Source organism: Mobula birostris, chromosome 7, assembly GCF_030028105.1.
Source record: "Mobula birostris isolate sMobBir1 chromosome 7, sMobBir1.hap1, whole genome shotgun sequence".
Lineage (NCBI taxonomy): Eukaryota > Metazoa > Chordata > Chondrichthyes > Myliobatiformes > Myliobatidae > Mobula > Mobula birostris.
Genome location: NC_092376.1, coordinates 145,876,217 through 145,898,188, shown reverse-complemented (window position 1 = coordinate 145,898,188; position 21,972 = coordinate 145,876,217). Strand labels below are relative to the sequence as shown.

General features: G+C 40.8%; 1 protein-coding gene across 1 annotated transcript in view; it reads right to left on the bottom strand.

The window, feature by feature from the left end:
• LOC140200485 (polypeptide N-acetylgalactosaminyltransferase 10-like) overlaps positions 1-21,972 on the bottom strand; it is an 84,743-nt gene that overhangs the window by 33,004 nt on the left and 29,767 nt on the right. Inside the window, exons 3-4 of the mRNA XM_072263880.1 lie at positions 8,853-8,991; positions 1,565-1,731 (exon numbers count right to left, since the gene is read on the bottom strand). Of these exons, the coding sequence (XP_072119981.1) occupies positions 1,565-1,731; positions 8,853-8,991 (306 nt within the window). The remainder of the gene's footprint in view (positions 1-1,564; positions 1,732-8,852; positions 8,992-21,972) is intronic.

Genomic DNA, 21,972 nt, shown 5'->3' with positions numbered 1-21,972 from the left:
CTGTGCTGGTCGTTGACACAAACAATGCATTTCAGCGTATGTTTCGATGTATATGTAACAAATAAAGTTAATCTTTAATTTGCATCCATTCTTCTTCATTTTTGTTATCCGTTCTATTATGTGCCTGGTCTTTATTATCTGTCTTTACTTCCTCTTTCATTTTAATTTCTATGGCAAAAGAAGGAAAAGTAAAGGAAAAAAATCAAAAAGAAACAGGATAATAATATACAAGCTGGTAACATCTACGCTCCCACGCTCAGACACACAGCCTCAAATCTTATTTTTTTAATGAAATCCAAGGTGGCTGCGAAGCAAACTATTGCATTTCCTTTACACATGGTTGAGATTATAGGGGCAGAGAGCACCTTATATCTGTGCAAGCTATTTTAATTCATTGTGAGTGCCACAGTAGTCGACAGCATTTAATGGTCATCCTTAGTAGTCCTCAAAGAGTGTGGTTTTCTTAAATTACTGCATTCACATTATGTTGTAACAGAGGAAACTTCACGATTTAAATCCAGTGATGAAGAAACAGTGACAGTGCCAAGTCAAGTTATTAGAGGACCAACAGACAAGATTTCCCGGTAGCCGCCCACTTCAACTCTGCTTCCCATTCCCATTCAGATATGTCCATACATGCCCTCCTCTACTGCCATGATGAGGCTAAACTCAGGTTGGAGGAGTCATATATCGTCTAAGTAGTCTCCAGCCCCTTGGTATGAGCATAGAATTCTCCAACTTCTGGTAATTCCCTCCCCCTCCCTTCCCCTATCCCTATTTCACTCTGCCCCCTCCCCCAGCTGCCTATCACCTCCCTCATGGCTCTGCCTCCTTCTACTAGTGTTTTCCCCTATTCCTTCTTGACCCTTTCTGCCTCCCTTCCCCCACCCCTTTATCTTTCCCCTTACTGGTTTTTCACCTGGAACCTACCAGCCTTCTCCTTCCCACCCACCCCTCACCTTCTTTATAGGGCCTTTGCCCCTTACCCCTACAGTCCTGACGAAGGGTTCCGGCCCGAAACGTTGACTGATCGTTTCCACGGATGCTGCCCGGCCTGCTGAGTTCCTCCAGCATGTTGTGACAATTTTGTTTTAAACTGTAGTTTTCAAATATACACTGGAATTTATCACGTTAAAGTTTATTGCAATAAAAAATTCTCAACAGATTTAACTTGCCAAAATATTAGTCTCAGTTATCATCTGTTGCTTAGTTTTGATAACTGTATTACTCAGGAAAGATTACAGAAAACTGCCAGCAGAACAGTCTGAGCAAAGCAGCTCCTATAACAAACATCAGCAAATCTGTAGCAGCTCTTCATATTATTCAATTACTTTTTCATTATTTATAATACAGAACAGGAACCAGCTGTATTTATGCTGAGCTAATTTTAGTTACATATTTATTGGCTCACTATAAAGTGTTCAAATACTACTCTAGAGACTGAGAAGAAGTGGTGGTGGGAGGGAGCTATGAACTCAAAATGACAAGCTTTAGTTTCTTTCACAAAACACAATTAAAAAGTTACAATCTGTCCTTAATAATTGTTTAAATAAAAACACTTTACCTCTATCACTGAAGTCATCTACAAGTATGATTTCTCCAATAAGCTCAGGTGGTGAGCGATTAAGGACACTGTGCACAGTTCGAAGAAGCGAGGACCAGCCTTCATTGTGGACTGGTATAATGACACTGGTATTTGGAAGTTTCTCCATATACAATTTCTTCCTGCAGCTGTTAATTAAAAAAGGCACATAATTACTGCAGAACCTTACCACTGAGTTCAGTGACAACAGACTCACAGAAACACCACCAGCTCCAAGATCTCCTCAAATTCACATATGATGCTAATTTGAAAAATATGCCATTGTATCATTATTAGTGAGTACAATCCAGGTGACTCTACCTCATGTTTCTGAGAGGGTAACTTTACCACACAAACTACAGTAACTTAAGTTGGCTCAACATAATTATCTCAAATCCAGTTCAGAATGAACAAGGAAATAATTTTATTAGACAAATGACACCAGCAACCCATGAATAAAATATTTACCAAAAAAAAAGCCCAAAAATTATTGCTTGAAAATACAGGCCAGTTTAAAAACTTTTTTTTCCTAAATTCATAACTTTGATTTGCAGTTTTATCAACTTTCTCAACATGTTTATCAATAAACACTTCAACCATTCTGACTGAAGTATTAGGTTACTGTAATAACCACTTGGATTCAACATTGGGTAATCATGTTTGAGTTCCTGTTGGTGCATGGCACGTAAATAATGGTGGAAGCAGAGTCCTGCTGGTCCACATGAACTAGGCACCTAGAAGTGGCCCAATTTGAGAAACTCTCATACATAATTAGAGGAAAGAAATTCTTAATAATTGGTCTAATATTTCATCTCTTGTCAGCAAACAGCAATCATCCTACAGCAGCCAGATGGTCAGGCCAAAGACTGCTTTAATCAGTGATGAAGAACAGAAGGAACAGGAGTAGCAGTATGCCATCTGCCCATCCAACCTGCTCCACTGTCCAATTAACTCACTTCTAGTCTGACCTTCACTTCCCTGCACAATCGCCATAATCATTGACTCCGCTATAGACCAAGAATCTGTCCTCCTCAACCTGGAAAGCAGTAGATGGCACTGTTTTCACAGTTCTCTCTGGCAGAAAAATCTGGTAGCACTGTCAAAACTAAATCAGGGACTGATAAGGTTTCACATTATATGCTGTATCTCCACTTCTACTACATGAAACCGTCTTATGATGCTGTTGAAAACTACAGGCAGCCATGTATGCTAACTAGCACAATGCACTAAAAATAACAACTATATTAAATGCCACAAATGCATTATAGGTCAGCTGAAGCTCAGTTGGGTTGGAATGTTGAATATGAATCAGAGCATTCAAATATCACACTAGAAACATGAGATAAAATCAAGGTTGACATTTCAGTATAATGCAAAGACAAAACTTCACTGCTGAAGATACAATTTTTGGTGTTAAACCAGACTCCATCTTGCATCTCTAGTGGATGTGAAAAATCACATTGAACCATCTTGAATGAAGAACCTCACTGCCTTGGTTATAATCACCTTTCAATCAACATTATTAAATTACACATTGTCATTAGCATGTTGCTGGTTACAACAAGTGACTAAAAACAAGGCTTTGTAATGCTGAGGCTTTATAAAGCATTGGTTAGACGGAGTATTGCAAGCAGTTTTGGGCCCCTTGTCTAAGAAAGGGAATTTCTTTAGCTAGAGGGTTGGTGAATCTATGGAATTCATTACCATAGATGGCTGTGGAGGTCAAGTCATTTGGCGTATTTAAAGCAGAGGTTGATGGGTTCTTGCTTAGCAAAGGCATCAAAGGTTATGGGAAGAAAGCAGGAGAATGGGTTTGAGGGGGATAATAAATCAGTCATGACAGAATGGTAGAACAGACTCGATGGGCTGAATGACCTAATTATGATCCTATGACTTACGGTTAGATACTTCAGAAGTATTTAAGGTGCCACACTAATGGACAAAAGCATCGAAGTTCTATACAAGTGCAAGCCTATCATTTTATCACACTGCAATAAAGACAACCGTAACACCATCAGCGCTTAGAACATAGAAATCTACAACACATTACAGGCCCTCCGGCCCACAATGTTGTGTCAACTATGTAATCTACTCCAGAAACTGCCTAGAATTTCCCTACCACATAGCGCTCTTATTTTTCTAAGCTCCATGTAAGAGACTCTAGAAGTCTTTTAAAAGACCCTATTGTATCTGCCTCTACCACCTTCACTGGCAGTGCATTCCACGCGCCCACCACTCTCTGTGTGAAAAACTTACCTCTGATATTCTCCCTTGTACCTACTTCCAAACACCTTAAAACTATGCCCCCTTGTGTTAGCCATTGTAAATCTCCTCTGCACCTTCTCTATAACAACCACATCTTTCCTGTAGTGAGGTGACCAGAACTGAACACAGTACTCCAAGTGGGGTCTAACCAAGGTCTTATATAGCTGTAACATTACCTCACAGTTCTGGAACTCAATCCATGGTTGATGAATGCCAACACATCATACGCCTTCTTAACAACACTGTCAACCTGTGTAGCAGCTTTGAGTATCCTACAGACACTGACCCCAAGATCTCACTGAGTCCCCATGCTGCCAAGAATCTTACCATTAATATTATATTCAGTCTTCAAATTTGACCTACCGAAATGAACCACTTCACACTTATCTGGATTGAACTCCATCTGCCACTTCTCAGCCCCGTTCTGCATCCTATCAATGTCGTGCTATAACCTCTGACAACCCTCCAAACAATCCACAACACTCCTAACTTTTGTGTCATCAGCAAACTTACTAACCCACCCTTCAACCTCTTCATCCAGGACACTTATATTAAAAAAAAAATCACAAGAGGAGAGGGTCCAGAACAGATCCCCGTGGAACACCACTGATAACTGTCCTCCATGCAGAATATGAACAATCTACAACTACCCTTTGCCTTTTGTGGCAAGCCAGTTCTAGGTCCACAAAGCAAGGTCTGCTTGGATCTTGTGCCTCATTACTTTCTGAATGAGCCTTGCATGGGGAACCTTCTCAAATACCTTACTGAAATCCATATACAATACATCCACTGCTCTACCTTCAATGTGTTTTGTTACATCCTCAAAGAATTCAAACAGGCTCGTAAGGCACGACCTGCCCTTGACAAAGCCATGCTGACCATTCCTAATCAGATTATGTCTCTCCAAATGTTTATAAATCCTGCCTCTCAGGATTTCTCAAACAACTTCCCCACTACGGAAGTAAGACTCAATGGTCTATAATTTCCTGGGTTACCTCTACTCCCTTTCTTAAACAAGGGAACAATATTTGCAACTTTCCAATCCTCTGGGTACTTCTTCTGTCCCTATTGATGATGCAAAGATCATAGTCAGAGGCTCAGCAATCTCCTCCCTCACTTCCCACAGTAGCCTGGGATAGATCTCCTCCAGTCCCAGCAATTTATCTAACTTATTACTTTTCAAAAGCTGCAGCACATCCTCTTTCTTAATATCTATACACTCAAGTGCTTCAGTCCACTGCAAGCCGTCCCCACAATTACCGAGGTCGCTTTCCCTGGTGAATACTGAAGCAAAGTATTCATTAAGTACCTCCGTTACCTCCTCTGGCTCTATGCACGTTTTCACTATTGCACCTGTTTGGTCCTATTCTCACAGGGCTCATCCATTTGCTCTTCACATACTTGTAGAATACCTTGGGGTTTTCCTTAATCCTGCTTGCCAAGGCCCCAATGGCCCCTTCTAGCTCTCCCATTTTCATTCTTGAGCTCCTTCCTGGCACCCTTGTAATTTTCTAGAACTCTAGCAGTACCTAGTTTCTTGAACCTTTCATTTACTTTTCTTCTTAACTAGATTTTCTACATCCTTTGTTTTATTATTTTACCCTACCATCCGTTCCCTCAATGGAACATACCTATGCAGAAAGCCATGCAAATTTTCCCTGAACATTTGCCACATTTCTGCTGTGCATTTCCCTGAGAACATCTGCTTCCATTTTGTTCCCAAGTTCTTGCCTAATAGCACATTTTCCCCTACCCCAATTAAATGTTTTCCCAAATTGTCTGCTCCTTTCCCTCTCTAGCACCATGGTAAAGGAGATAGAGTTGCAATCACCACCTCCAAAATGCTCTCCCACTGAGAGATCTGACACCTGACCAGGTTCAGTTTCCAAAACCAGATCAAGTGGAGCCTCTCCTCAAGTTGGTTTATCTACATATTCCATCAGGAAACCTTCCTGAACACACCTAATAAACTCTACCCCATCTAAACCCTTTACTCTAAGGAGATGCCAGTCAATATTAAAAAAGTTAAAATCACCCATCACAAAAATCCCTTTTTTATTGCACCTCTCCAGAATCTGCCTCCCTATCTGCTTCTTCTTACAAATAAGTCTGTGTTAGGCCCATGATAGTTCCACAACTGAGACCTAATCAGTGAATTACAAAATACTGTGACTTCCTTGCTTTTGCACTGTGCCTCTACAAGTCACTATAACATCTCTTCAGAAGATCCCATAACCACAAGAATTATTGAAGTTCTTACTTTGAAAATAATGATGTTTGAACAAAATCAATGTAGATTAAGGAAAACAAAATAATGTATGATTAATTTAATGGAGTGCTTTGAGGGATATCTTGTGGAGTAGGTGAGGAGCAATTAGTAGATGGGGTGAATTTGCATTCAGTAAGGTCCCACATAACAGGCCTCTAAATTAGTTTAGAACATATGGGAGTGATAAACCTACATGGTTGAGAGCTGGTTAATAGTTAGAAAAAAAAAAAATGGGAAGAAGCAGTTCCTCTGGTTGGCAGACAGTAACTAGTGAGGTAGCCCATAATTAGTACCTTATTCTCAACTATTCACAATCAACCTTGATATTTAGTTTAAAAAAAATAATAACTCCCACTTTTATGGTGACATAAAATTATGTGTGAAGACAAATGGTGCTTGGAAGCAAAGACGATACAGGTAAGGAGGGCAAATGGAGGTACATGCATCATAGCCTAGTGGGGGATGCTCCATTGCGCAGGGTTGAAAGAAGCTGCAAAGTGGCGCAGACTTAGACAGTTCTATCAAAAGAAACAACCGTCCCCACCACTGAGGCATCTTTAAAAGGCAGTACCTTAAGAAGGCGACACCCGTTATTCAGCACCCTTACCATCTTCTCATTACTACATGTCCTCTTCACACTGCTACCATTTGGGAGGAGGTACAAGAGCTTGAAGACCCACTCTCAACTTACAGGGAATAGCTTCTTCCCCTCCACCATCAGATTTCTGAACTCATGAACACCACCTTGCACTATTTCTCTATTTTTGTAACTTACAGTATTTTTTTTATGCCTTGCACTGTAACTGCTGCTAGAGAACAAGAATTATCACAGCTATGTCAGTGATAATAAACCTGATTTTGATTCAAAGATCATTCTACTCAAAGTCTGATAGCTGCTGCTTTCCAAAATTTTAACTGCTCATCATTGGTGGCTGTTCCATGCAGTCTGGACCTCAAGATCCAGACATCTACTCTTCTCTCTTCCTTGAAGATGTTCCTTAAAGCCTAATGGCCAATCTGTGGCAAACTGCAAAGGAATGACCAAAAAGCTGAGAGATGCCTGCCAAGTGTTTTCAGGCCCTTAACTGGAGGCTTGTTCTGATTTTGTACTTGACCATCAAAAGAGAATCAGCAGATTCAACAAGTGGAATGAGAAACATCAAGCCTCTTCTATCATCAGTCACAATTCATAAAACACACGCAGAGTCTGAGGCATGTGATGGCTTTCTTTTTCATCTTCATACATACTCATTGGTCAAATGCTTTCAGGCTGTATGATCCCTGGAGAAGATTCCATCTGTCAAGAAGTACACTCAATCTGTTCCCGCTTCCACCAGATGGGAAACAAAAATTAGACATTAATCATGTATGAAAAAGGAAATTTAAAAAAAAAGGAAAGGGGATTGTAAAGAAAGAGTTGAACAGAAAAAAATAAGTTAACATGAAATTTAAAATTTTACTCTTATGAAAAACTTTGGTATGTTTTTAAATATTTAAGTACCAATTAAATATAATGTATGATTATATGAATTCTCTACTCTGTCAGCCTTTAGATCAATGTTCTGTCTGTGATATTGATATGATGTCAACAAAACAGTAATTCAGATGAAACTGGATATCATGACAGAAGAGTTCTGCACAATTGAAACATCACTTTCTCACTTACTCTCAGATTCTTCACTTAACTGCCCGCAACTGCAAAGAGTACATTATTAAGGTAATGGCTATTAAATGAGGTACAAATAGCTCATTGAGACTAGACATAATTTGCCTGAAATCATCAGAGCTTTTTAAAAGCATAAGTACAATTAAGTGATTAACAAGGTGTTAAACAGGTTTTCTGGAAACTGCTTTGGCTTTAAGTCTTTGAATCAGCAAAGTGCAGGTTAAATATTTTTGAACAGTTTGCAATACTGATCAGCAGCCTCTGCTACACTCTAATGTTCTTCCAGCTTAAATTTTCCAAAATATGGCCAAATTAGCATAATGATTGAGGAATCTTAAGTACTAATTATATTCTGTGCAAATTAATTTTCCGCGAACCTTTGGGCTAATTTTTACAAAAACAGTGGAAATCAGTGAGATGCCATTAAACTAGTCACACACTCAAAGCGAACCAATCAACATGGCAAGTTTCCATGAATTGCATCTTAATTTTGGCTCTTAAAACTGGTGGACATTTAATAGAGAATGTTAGATTTTTTTTTCCATTTACTAAAACACTATACAGCAATTGTGTTGACCAAATAACTCAAAAAAAACTTATAAAAGATGGTTATTTAAAAACTGGATTGCTCAAATGGTGAACTAGACACAGGTTAAACATGTTTATTTTTGTGATAAATCTATTTTAATAGTTTTATTAATATTGATACACAAAATATAACAATTTTTATTTAAATGCCATATAAAAGTCACATTTCCTGGTTCAGTAATGTCCAAGTGAGTTTGAAACAGAAACACAAGTAAAAAACAATCTTTAAACCATATTTTGCGGCCAGAGCATCAAAAGTATTTATCCAAGAGGTGCAAGACCACTTTGTAAATTATTGCCATAGAAGTACCAAGTGGTCACCTCCATTCTAGAATATTAGTGACTATCCATGCCAGGCAGGTGCTAAGGGTCGCAACAGGACCACAACAGTACAAAGATCTCAGCAAAAGGATGAGGTCATGAAATTTCAAACAACTGACCGTCAATTAACCAGCCTATTTCAGCCTAGTTAGGTTACTTACTTTGGATGGCGAATGTCAGGGAGACTCCGATTCAGAGAGATCTTATTACTCACGTAGATATTGAAACCATTTTCGCTATATGCTTTATCAGTTTTATCTTCATCAGACATTGGAACAGGTTTCCCTTGTTCTCCAAACCCTAATAGGATAGAGCAAAGGAAAAATACTAAAACTCAAGTGCCTGGTGATGCATTTTTTGAAGTCAAAGAGGGGTAGACATCATCACTGGCACCAGCCTACCCACCATCAATAACATATGTACAGAATGGTGCCAGAAGAGGGCCAGTAACGTCATGAAGGAACCCACACACCTTGCACATGGACTGTTTGTTACACTTTCATCAGGGAGGAGGCTATGTAGCATCCATACCAGGACCACCAGCCTCAAAAACAGTTAAATCCTCCAAGCAGCAAGACTGATCAACATCTCCACCCACTAACTCCACCACTAAATGTTTCCCCGTGAGACACCTTACGTCACTTTTTAAATCAACGTATATAAGCTATCTCATGTTTTATATGTGTTTTTTCCAGTATTACAGTCGGCCCTCCTTATCCGGGAGTTCCGCATGCGCGAATTCAACAAACCGCGAATCGAGAAAACCTGGAAGTGCTCCAGCACTTGTTGTTTGTACAGACTTTTTTTCTTGTCATTATTCCCAAAAGAATGCATTATTACAACTATTTTACATAGCATTTACATTGTATTAGGTATTATAAGTAATCTAGAGATGACTTAAAAGTATACGGGAGGATGTGCGTAGGTTATCGTGGATCGGGATCGGAATAAAACCGGAAGTTCTCTTACTAATTAAGTCGAAACAGGTACATCCGATATTATTTAGCGTCAGTTAGTCAAACGTTTGTCTTAGTATGTAGTATATATTTTACCTTTCTATGCATATAAAATACCTAAGAAACATATGTTTCAGCACCAGGCTCGGGAATGGAAGTTCCCAGGTTCGATCCAGTGACAGATCGCTCCTGAGCGCACTGTCCATCCCTGCCGGGTTGATGTGGAAGATCAAAAACCCAAAACCCCAAAATTAAACCACTACGTTGCTGCGTAATAATTGTTGCTTTAATCGGGCAGGGCCTTTCTCATTTTATCCTTTAAAATTGTTCCAATCGTTGACCAACTGTAGCCTAACGCTTTTCCAATGACCGATGGTGTTTCACCTCTTTCTGATGGCTTTATTATTTCTACTTTATTTTAAATCGCGATCATGATTATTTTCATGAACAGAAACACGGCGGATTCAGAGCTCCGCCGCCGGATCCTAATGCCCACCGCACTGAGACAGGTTAAATAAGGTCCGGGGTTCCACTGGGTCCGAAGATCCACCACATTGAACCAGGTTGAATAAGGGACTTGAGCATCTGCATTTTTTGATATCCACGAGGGGTCCCAGAACCAATTCCTCGCGGATAAGGAGGGCCGACTGTACAATTGAGTTTTTTTTTTGGTTCACTTGTGCTGCATCGGAACAACACTTATTTCATTCTCCTTGCACTTGTCCTCCAAGGGGACCACCACATTGTCATTGGGATTGGAGGCTTGCGTGCCTCAATGATCCAGAGAGCTATGTAGGCTGGAGTCAGGGCTTTATGCTTTGGCTCATGGTAGGGTCACCCATGCCAAAAACGTCAAAGGGCAGAGGTCGGACTAAGAGTGGTCCACCGTTCCTCCAGGTGACCTTCACTGCTGCCCTAAACACCAGTGGCGTAATGGGCAGTAAGTACTTACATTTGTGTACAGGAAATGACATTAAACAATCTTGAATGAAAAGGTGGGACACTAAAGAAAGTTAATGAACAAAGTTCTCAAGTCCATATCTCTGAGTGTGGGAAAACAACTAGATAGCGTGGTAAGGACATACAAGATGCTAGTCTTCATTGGTGCAAATGTAAAATGTAAGAGCTGGGATATTTTGTTACAAGTTTACAAAACACTGGTTAGGCCATACTTGGAGCACTGTATGAATTCTGGGCATTACACGATAGGAAAGATTTGACAGTGCTGGAGAGGACATAATGATGATTCACTAGGCTGTTACTTGGATTGGAGAACTTCAGTTGTGAGGAGAGATTGGATGGGCTGGGTTTGCTTTCCCTGGAGCCAAGGTGGCTGAATTGTGACATAAGGGATGTATATAATGAGAAGGACAGATAGTCAAAATCTTTTATTTTCGTGGCAAGGGTATTGGAAAAAGGCATTGGGTTAAGACAAGAAGGGATTTTAAAGAGGCTCTGAGGGGTAAAATTTCTTTATGCACAGAGTGGTTGATATCTGGAATGTGCTGCCAGAGGTGGTGATGGAATGAGATACAATGACTATGTTTAAGAGGCATTTAGAGAGACATTTAAACAAGAAAGGCATTGAAGGATAATGCTAATGTGGACAAATGGGATTAATATAGATGGGCTAAAAGGTCAGCATGGATAAGATGGGCCGAAGGTCCCAGTTCTGTGCTGTACAGCTACATGACTCAGTATTTAAAATTACTTGGATTAAAGCTTCTGCTTAATAAGCACAGTCTTATGATTTAACTGAGGTCTAACATACTCCAAAAGTTGTTCATCGTCAACTTATATATAGCCAATTTATTTTACTTTTGAAAACATTCTTTTGGTCACAATATAGCAATATCAATAGATAGACCACAGACAAGGGAATGACTACACCCTTTCATCAACTGGAACAGCAGAACACATCCCCATGTTTACTGCCATTATTTACCTTGGCTAGTCCAATAACACCGCCCAAACCTACATCGTCTCCCACCAAGAAGAACAAATTCAGCAAGTGAATGTTAAACCTATCCCTCTAATTTCCTCAGAGACAAGTTTTGAAGGGTGTAAATGTGGAATTATCATACATGTAGGCCCCTGGCCACCCTCAGGGTCGCTTGGCTCGCTGTCATCTAGGGAAACAACCTTCGGCCCCGCCAAACTGAGTAATTAGTTTGTGTGGATGCTGTGTGATGTACCCCACCCCGCCCAAATAACAAACAATACACCAGATACGATTAAATGATTTACAGTCTATAGATATTACTGGAACCATATAATTAATAGAGAATAAAATATAAAAGGAAAATAAAGGGTGCCACACTTATCAAAGTTCAATCTCTTTATGCACAAAACAGTTGGAGCTCAAGAACCTTCTTCTTCACCCTGCGACCCTCTCGGACCACTTCGACCGGCCGCCTGGGACCAACAACGGTGGTCGACCAGACGCTCCACACGAGTCCGTCTCCATCTCCTCGCCGAACGCCCTCCTTGGGGTCTGACCCCGTTAGCAGACATCACAGCACCTGGTCCATCCCCTGTCTCGCTCTCCTGCCTTCTGCCCCAAAATCCCGCACATACAAATCTCCCAGGTACACCAAGATCATGACAACTATCCCAATTGGTTAATAGCACCCTGCTGTCTGTATTAACCCAAGCAAATGTCTAGCTAGAGACTTTCCCAGCATTTAACATAACAAAGAAGCATTCCCCAGTATAACATAACAAAGAAGACATTTTAATTAGCCTTGCAGTAATAGACGAAACCCCCTTATATACATTTTTTGCTACTGTCTTCCCATTTTCAGTTTATGTAAAGAACTTCAATAAAATACAAAGGATACAGGGTAAATGATAAATATTTCAAAAATTTAGTTTCAAAATCTCTCCATGAATAATTGCACCAAGAAATTTTGACCTCATTGTTCTCTTATCCCTTTCACTTTTTAGAATACTTTTCTCTCAAGACTAGACTCATTATTAAGTCATCAGATGAATCAAAATTCTGTAGAATTACCATAGAGACATGTTTCCGAAACATATTTTATGCCATGGACACTTACCATTAACCAAGGGGTCATGAACCCCAGGCTGGGAACCCTGCGACAGAGATATTCTAGATTTAGTGTACAAGATCCATGGGACAAACATTTGCTAAGGTCTTACAGTTTTAATATACAGGTATTGCTTCAAAAAAAATCTGCTGGAATTTTAAAAATGTTCAATTTAATGGACGAACCGCAAATACAGGAAGTTCCAGAGATAATACAGGTAAAGATGAAGCAATTCAGATTTCCCTCAAGGACATGGCTATATTGAAAGAGAATTTCATCCTGGAAAGAACGTCAGCTTGTTTATAATTTAACAAAAATGAATGATACAACCAAAAGCATCTCACTCTCCTGAAACATTTTACATCCACCCACAACAACTGGAAAGCACTTTCCTAATCGCACCTTGCATTTAAAAAAAAACGTGCTCTCTTTGGTAAGCTTTTTAGCTTGTTTCTTAAACCCAGTTCCCCATGCTGCAGATGTGGTTTAAAGCTCAGATAAATCCTTTTATTTTACTTAATATTTTCAATACTTTAAATGAGATCTATTTCAGTTTCTCACTTTAGCACTAAAGATCATTCCTTCTTTCTATTTTTTCTCTCAAAACTCTGTATTGTGCTACAAATTATTTTCGAGGTTTCATTCTTCCCTTTGATACCTGTCAAATGTAAATATACCAAAGGTTGCACACTGATTAGAAATGTACAATTAAAGTAATCTTGAATTTCATTAAATTTTCTAATATATAGTTTCAGTATCTAAATTGTTCTGTTTATTTTAACTTTCTACAACAGGATGTGGTCAGCACTGTTATTTACTCTTGCTCCAGTAGTCTCCCATAGGAAATATTGATTCATCCAGTCATTGCAGTTCCTATCATTACTTAATTCCTGTTGGGCAAATTGCCATGACAAGGTTATTGCACAAAAGAGATTCCTTATCATGCCTAATGCATTATATTATAAAGCATTAAACAGATATTAGATTTATATGCATTTAGAATTTCTTAATACTAAAACATGTTACGTTTGTATTTTATGAAACTAATAAAAAGATTGAAAAAAAAGAAAGAATTTCTTAATACCATTTACACAACCCATTACATCTCTATTTATTCATACAGTTCATTAAAAGGTCAAAAACTAATGCATGTGGAACATTCTTGTCATATCCCAAGTCACAATACTCAATCCTAATTCTGTTTCCTATACAGTGTACTGTATCTCAAAATCTACTTTCCCTCACCAAATCAATCTGAGAAACAAGTTTCAAAATATCCAATCATTTATTAGATTGAAACAGATCGCATCTAATGTTGGTCACGACTCATGCTATGTGATCCCTACAGTCTAACTAATAATTTGAGATCCTATGGGTCTGCAAGGTTAAGCAGGGGGTGAACAGCCTCAGGCAAAAGAATCTAAGGATCTCCTGCAGATCTTCACGATAACCTTTTAAATCAGCATCTCTGACAAACAGAGATAATTAAACAGCTGAAAAAGATTTAGGGCATTTAGCTGATGTAGAATAAAATGTTAATATTAATTAAATTTAAAACAAATCACAAACTTATATCCTTCGTCCATATAGGCAGCTGAATTACACATGCCAACCATCGTCGCCATAAGATATGAAGTGCATCAGGCCACTAAGCTTAGGACATTGGGAACCAAGTTCAGGGACAGAGTAGAGTCCAGCAACCCAGGTGTCTCTGCAACCTGTCTCCAGTACATTCTGTACTTCTGATCTGTTAGATGCCAGCACGAATATCAGGAAAGCACCTACCTGCAAGGAGCTTCTCAATGCAATTTTTGCCTAAGCTGCCAGCCAAAGCCAAGTAATTCCACACCAGCAACTCCCAAAGCTGGTCACTCAGGGCTAAGAAATACTTACCTCCTTACCTGCTCCTGCTGATCAAAGAACAATTTGTTGAATTGTCAATTTAAAAGTTGGAAAGTTTTCTCTATACATCTAGACATCTGCATGCTTTAGACATAGCATTATATTTCTTGCAATTCATTAAAGACTTTTATAGAGATAGACATATAGTCTGTTCTATAACACCATTCTATAATCACTACATGCACTTCAAAGTGGAACATGTTTTGCTAATGTTCAGATTTACGGGCATTTTTCTCATACTGTATTGTTAAGATGTCTCTCCTTTGTTACTGGTGCATTTTGCTGTTGAACTATTGACTTGCTTTAAACAATAATAAAAGATTATTGCTCATTTCAATGAGTCATCCTACATAGAGTACAGAATAGAGGTTTTAAGGTGCAATCCCCTGACACAGCAGTTTACATGTACCCTCTAGATATTTTCTACTGTGTAAGATATTTTGCTAAAAAACCTATTGATTCAAATGATGACTGTTTTCTGACTCAATATGTCAATGAAGCAACTAGGGATAATGACATAATTAGATCGAGGGAGTTAAATTAGCTACAGTAAAGATACAAGTACCGTACATTAATGCATAATTCACGACCAAACACAGAGAATGCCTACCTCTCCTGCCTGCAGCCAGCATTTGCTGGATCATTTATTAGCAACATACATCAGCAGGTAACCAACACAAGTATAGTCTGCACTGATTAAAGCTAACTTGCAACTTGTAAAAGGGGGGGTTGTACTGTGGCAGGAACAGATGCCGTTAACAATATGGAACAGTCCTGAGAAAGAGAAAGCAGCTGACCACAGGAACTTCTTTCAGCTGCAGCAGAGGATTTGAAAGGGCAGGTGGCCAATGGAAAAAGTCTTTAAAAAATCAACACCAGTTAATATCAGTAACCTCAGTGACTTAATAATGGTGGAATCAGAAATTCACTGAACTGCAAAGAGTATATGCATATGGTCAATGTCCAGAAATATTTAAGTGCATTCTGTGTATCCAGTACAAGCCTCAGCCACAAACCCATCACTCAGTAACTAAGATAAACCTCATCAATATAGAATTTTATCTGGCAGAAACGGTTCACATCCTCATTATACAAGTAGCACATTTGTATGTCTCAGTTCTGAATCAGGCTTGTGCATGGCAACAGTTCAGCTGTGATCTCATGACACCCAAACAGATGACAACACTCAGTCACACATCCTCTGCTTACCAGGACAAACAGAATACACCAGATCAAACACAAACCGACTCACGTGCATCTTCCAATGCACATGAAGGTGATGCTGGCTATTACAAAGAAGCCATTTCTGAGGGAGCTCCCACTATCAATGCCAAGGCCATTATATTTGAATGTCCTCTTACATAATTCTCTTTCTGATACAGGTGTCCCCTGCTTTTCGAACGTTCGCTTTACAAAACCTCACTGTTACGGAAGACCTACATTAGTACCCTGTTTTGGCTTTCAGAAGGTGTTTTCACTGTTACGAAAAAAATTCAGCGCACGATAAAAAATTCAGCGCGCAAAAAAAATCAGTGCGTGATAAAAAGCAGCGCGCGCCTCGAGCAGCCGCTCTCCCTAGATTCGGAACGGCATTCTCACCAGCGTTGCTTTAACGCGAGCCTGTGAGCAATCGTTTGCAAGATGAGTTCTATGATGTCGGAAAAGCCTGCAAGAGCTTGTAAGGGTGTTACACTTAGCGTAAAACTAGACATAATTAAGATCATGGTGAACGAAGCAAGGACAAAATGAGTTTGGCTTGTGGAAGCTGACGAAGATGATGTTGAAGAGGTTTTGGCATCCCATAACCAAGAACTGATAAATGAAGAGCTGATGCAATTGGAAGAGGAAAGGATAACAATCGAAACCAATGAGTAATGATAAAGTATGACTTTAATTTTGAAAGGGTACGTAGGTTTAGGGGATACTTGCAAGATTCTTTGAGTCCTTACGAAGAACTGTATGAGAGAAAAATGCGCGCGGCTCAGCAGCCAAGCAAGCCTTCCACATCAGCCACAGCAGACGACGAATCTCGACCTTCGACATCGAGGCGGGCAGTCATAGGAGATGAGCTGCCTGCCCTGATCGACGATGAGATGACACCCCTGTGTCCCACCACCCAGGCCCCGGACAGATACTGTACCAATTCACAGAAAATGCAGCAGTAGCCGGGAGGCACACAGCACATCTTTAAGAAAAAAGCCCAGATAAACATGCTAATTAATTAAGTGCCGCCCCACACGTAATTGTCAGCCCAGATCAGAGGCGATGCAATCGGCAATCGGCACTGAGCTGGGCCGACAATTACGTGTCGGGCAGCACGTAATTAATTAGCATGTTTATTTCAGCTTTTTTCTTAAAGAGGTGCTGGGTGCGTCCCGGCTACCACTGGACCCCTGCGTGCTTCGCGGCAATGTATCAGTCAGCGGCCTGGAGGGTGGGGGCCACTGCACCACCCAGCCTGCAACGACTCAGCCTAACACAGCATCATCAGTGTGCTCTGCACTGTCCTGATTCCGGTAAGTGATACTACACTGTACATACACTATTTCTACTTTATATCGGCTGTGTATTTTTACGTGTTATTTGGTATGATTTGGCAGCTTCATAGCTTAAAGGTTACTGGAGAGGGCTTGCGTGAGTTTTTCTGCCGACGGCGCTTGCATGAGATTTTCGCTACGGAGATCTGTGCCGGCAATGATTGTGGAAAAGTATTTCTACTTTTTCTGCTGTGTATTTATCATATCATTCCTGCTTTTACTATATGTTACTGTTATTTTAGGTTTTGTGTGTTATTTGGCATGATTTGGTAGGTTATTCTTGGGTCTGCGAACGCTCACAAATTTTTCCCATATAAATAAATGGTAATTGCTTCTTCGCTTTACGACATTTCGGCTTACGAACCGTTTCATAGGAACGCTCTGCCTTCAGATGGCGGGGGAAACCTGTATGTCGCTAACTCCCTCTTGAAACAAATGCCATGTTTGACTACTTCAAACTGTTGAAAGTTAATCGTATTGATGGGTATCAAATCACATATGCGCCAAACCAGTTGAAGGCTGCAAATCACAAACACAACAAGGGCAGATTTAGTCTTGCATTGGTTATGGTCACCATAACCGATTTTAGGGTTCTTATTCCAGATTTAATTAAATTTAAGTTCTTCAACAGCCTGCATCAACATTCCAAACCTTTTATTATTAGCATAGCAAATTGTGACTGACATAACCATTATCGGTCTTCAATTAGTTGTATACACATCTTTCTGGATGGCTTTACTTTTGAAATGATTTACAACAGCAATATTGTACAAGAAGTAAAATTCCATGATAAATCTCACAATGCACTCTACTGAGGACTAAAGGGCTCCTCCAAAGTGGTTCTGGCAGTGAGACAACTTCCCCATATGCCAAAGAGTCACTGACAGCATGGTTCTTGCTGACAGCCGCTCATTCTGAGGTCACAAGTATTTTCATCCAGTCATGACACTGGTGGCTGAAATACATACAGCAGAGGGAATGAATGCTCTGTAACTGCATTTGTGGTCTATATAACAGAAGCATAACCTCCTTGCTTTTGTATGCAACTCCCCTACAATATATAGATTTGTTAGGTTTCTTGCCAATTGAACCTGCATTCTAGCCTTTCGTGAATCATGGACAAACAGGTCCTTCTGCAGCTCGGCAATCTAGTGCCCCTCACTTCCTGCCCCACTTTACACTCATTTCTCAGATCTCTGCACACTCATTAATCCACATATATCACTGTTAAGTCTCCTTATGACTACCTCCCAACTTGCTTTGCATCCTATTTTTCTGATGTCAGATATCTTAAAAATCATTGATAATATATGTTTAATAGTTATGGACCCAGCACCATTTCCTGCAACAGATGACCCACTTATCCTTATTACATCACTCCTACTCCCCCCCCGCCCGTCATCTGCCTATCATCCTTCTCACCTGGATCCATCAATCATCAGCCAGTTCTAGCTCCGCCCCTCTCCCACACCACCTTTTTATTCTGGCTATGTCGTCGATTTTCCCCCCAAAATCCTGTTGAGTTTCAACCCAAAATGTTAACTGTCAATTTTCCTCCATTGATGCTGCCTGGCACTCAGAGTTCCTTCATCTCCTTGTGTGTGAACCCATTTTTGTCTATGTTGTCTCCTGCTGGCCAGCAAATTTTCTATCCGTGGCAAAAAGTTACCACTTTTGTCACAAGCTTTTGTTTTCTGCATGGACTTTTGATGCAGCATCTCATCAAATGCTATATATCTCTGTGGTTTTCTATCCCACCATCTAAATGGCTACAATATTGATCCATAGTTGACATACTAACAGAATCACAGGCTAAACTTTAATCTTTGTTTTGCCTTTTTGGGGTGTGGTGGGGGGGTGAGGAACCAGAAGAGTTTTACCCCCTCCATCATAGTTTACATTTTCATTGTATATTCTATCACCACCTGAAGGGAAGTTTCGGGAAGCAACAAAATTATTAAGGTCATTAAGAGTGTTCTATATTTGCACTTGGACCAAATAGCCATCCTGCAACGTCTGTATGAACAAGCAAGGCAGGATATAACTTTTAAAAGTTAATAGTGAGATGAATGGGCAATACTCCTCTAACCGTTACTTTAACAACAGAGGTTATTAAAGCTTAACAAATGTTTAATTTGAAATGAACGACTTACAATGGAAGCAAATATTTTTACACAAAGTGCTGCCTGTATTACTAAACCTGATAGCAATGGCCAGTAGGTGCTACTGGAAAGCACATTATTCTTTTCAAATCTTTTTATTGTTATATTATACAAAAGAAATAACACAAGTACATTGAAGTAACAACACTTACAATGTCTCAAAAAAGACATTATCTTAAAGATTGAAAAAACAATTTGTGATAACAAAAAAACCTACTAAGCAGAAAAAGTGAGAAAAAAAAAGAACCCATTAGGTATACAAACCCGGAGCCATGTGTCATACAAAAAGCTTCTAAAAATAAACATCAAACTGCCAGCAAGGAAAGAAAATATAACGAAACATTTACAATTAGATCGTGGAAAAAATCTATCAATTAGCTCAAATTATAATAACGAGCAAATGAGCCCAATGTGAAAAGCACATTATTATAGCACATTTAACCATCTTGTCAGTGACATTTTAGTTTTTCCTTGGACGTAGAGATTTAAAACACATAGTTACCTCTATACTGAGGAGCCAGTTAAAAGTCAGCATTGGTGATTCTGGAGGCAGATGTAAGCAAGATATAATTCCTTCTCTCAGGGGCAACAGTGAACCAAATTCATTTTTACACCAGCAAGTAGATTCATTACTATTACTGGGACTAGCTCTCTTTTCCATTTTTTCCAGAAGTTTAAAAAATACACACCCAGACACTTATTTATTAATTACTGGCAACAACATAGTGTATTTTAAGTAGGTTTAAAAATAGCTTGCATGTGCTGTTTTATCTTAAGAATTCAGACTAATTTTAAATTTTGACATTTCAACACAAATATTTAAAATCAAGGTTTATATGGAGCTTTCCAATTTAACCATGAACAGTGAGTTATCATTTGATAAATTAAGCCATCAACCATATTACTTTTCAGTAATGAATAGGTTAGCAGATAATGTAGATTAGTTACTATGACTGTTTTTTTTAAACTTTACATTGTTTAGCAAATTTTGGAAATATTACTTTGTGGCGACCCACTTTCTACACAAGCAAACTGGCTCATCAAATAGCCCGCGCGCGGGCAGAGACTTTTGTAATGCACCTCTGACGTTATTTCCACCCAGAGAGGGCTGGAAGGGAACTGCTTAAAAGCCAGTGCCGCGAAGTTTGAATAAACGAGTCTCGAGTGCGATTTACAGACTGCGTGTCGTTATTTCTAGCTCTGTGTGTGGCACATCGCTACACTGGTGACCCCGACGGTCCAAACGGGATTTGGGCCAAAGATGATCAGCCCTTCATCTGTTCACGCAGTTTCGCTAAAACTGCCAACTTTCTGGACGCTGCGACCACGCATGTGGTTTGACCAAGCAGAGCCCAGTTCCAGATTCGGCAGATACCTTCGAATTCCACGCGTTACTATTACGTGGTGAGCTCCCTTGACCAGGAGACAGCCGCACGGGTTGGGGATTTCATACAGTCACCCCCGCCGAAGAAGGCAAATATGCAGCATTCAAAGCGCTGCTCTGAGAGACCTTTGGCCCCTCAAGGCATGAGCGAGGAGCCCACTTGCTGCACCTGGATGGTTTGGGAGACAGACCGCCGTCATCATTAATGAACCAGATGCTGGCCCTGGCTGAAGGACACAAGCTCTGCCTCATGTTTGAGCAGGCATTCCTAGAACAACTGTTCAAGGACATACATCTGCTGCTGGCCGACGCAGATTTCAGTGACCCCTGGATGGTGGCGGCCTGGGCAGACGTGCTGTGGAAAGCCAAGAGGGAGAGCGGGGCGTCCATCGGACAGATTACCAAGCCACGCGCCCAACAGCAGGCCACAGTAGGCCCAGCATCGGAGCGCACACAACCCAGAGGAAGGAGTGAGGAGGCCAATGAACAGTGGTGTCTCTACCACCAGCGGTGGGGCACAGAAGCCCGCTGTTGTCGCCCGCCCTGCAAGTTCCCGGGAAACGCCAGGGCCAGCCGCTGCTAATGGCAATGGCAGCTGGCCACCAGGACAGCCTCCTGTACGTCTGGGACAAGCAGTCGGGACGCTGCTTCTTGGTCAACACCGGAGTGGAGATCAGCGTCTTACCCCCGACGGGGTATGACACCCGCAACAGGGCGACGGGACCCACCCTGAGGGCCGCAAACGGCAGCACGATATGGACCTATGGCACCCACACAGTGCAGCTACAGTTCGGCGCCAGCCAGTTCACGTGGGACTTCACACTGGCCACCATGGCCCAACCACTCCTGGGGGTGGACTTCTTGCAAGCCCACAGCCTGCTGGTCAACTTGCAAGGGAAAAGACTGGTCCATGCCAAGACTTTCCAGATGTTCTCCCTGGGCGAAGCCAAGTTGCCGGCCCCACACCTGGACTCCATCACGCCGTCTGACAATGAATTCACCAGAATCCTAGCGGACTTTCCATCGGTTCTGGCACTGCAGTTCACGGCAGCCATGCCCGGACACGGAGTACAGCACCACATTCCGACCCAGGGACCACCCCTCCATGCCCGCGCATGAAGGCTCCGCCTGGCGAAGGGGGAGTTCAAGAAGATGGAGGAATTGGGGATCGTATGGCGGTCCGACAGCCCATGGGCCTCCCCCTTGCACATGGTGCCCAAAGCAGCGGGGGGCTGGAGACCATGAGGCAACTACCGCAGACTGAACGAGGCTACAACTCCAGACCGCTAC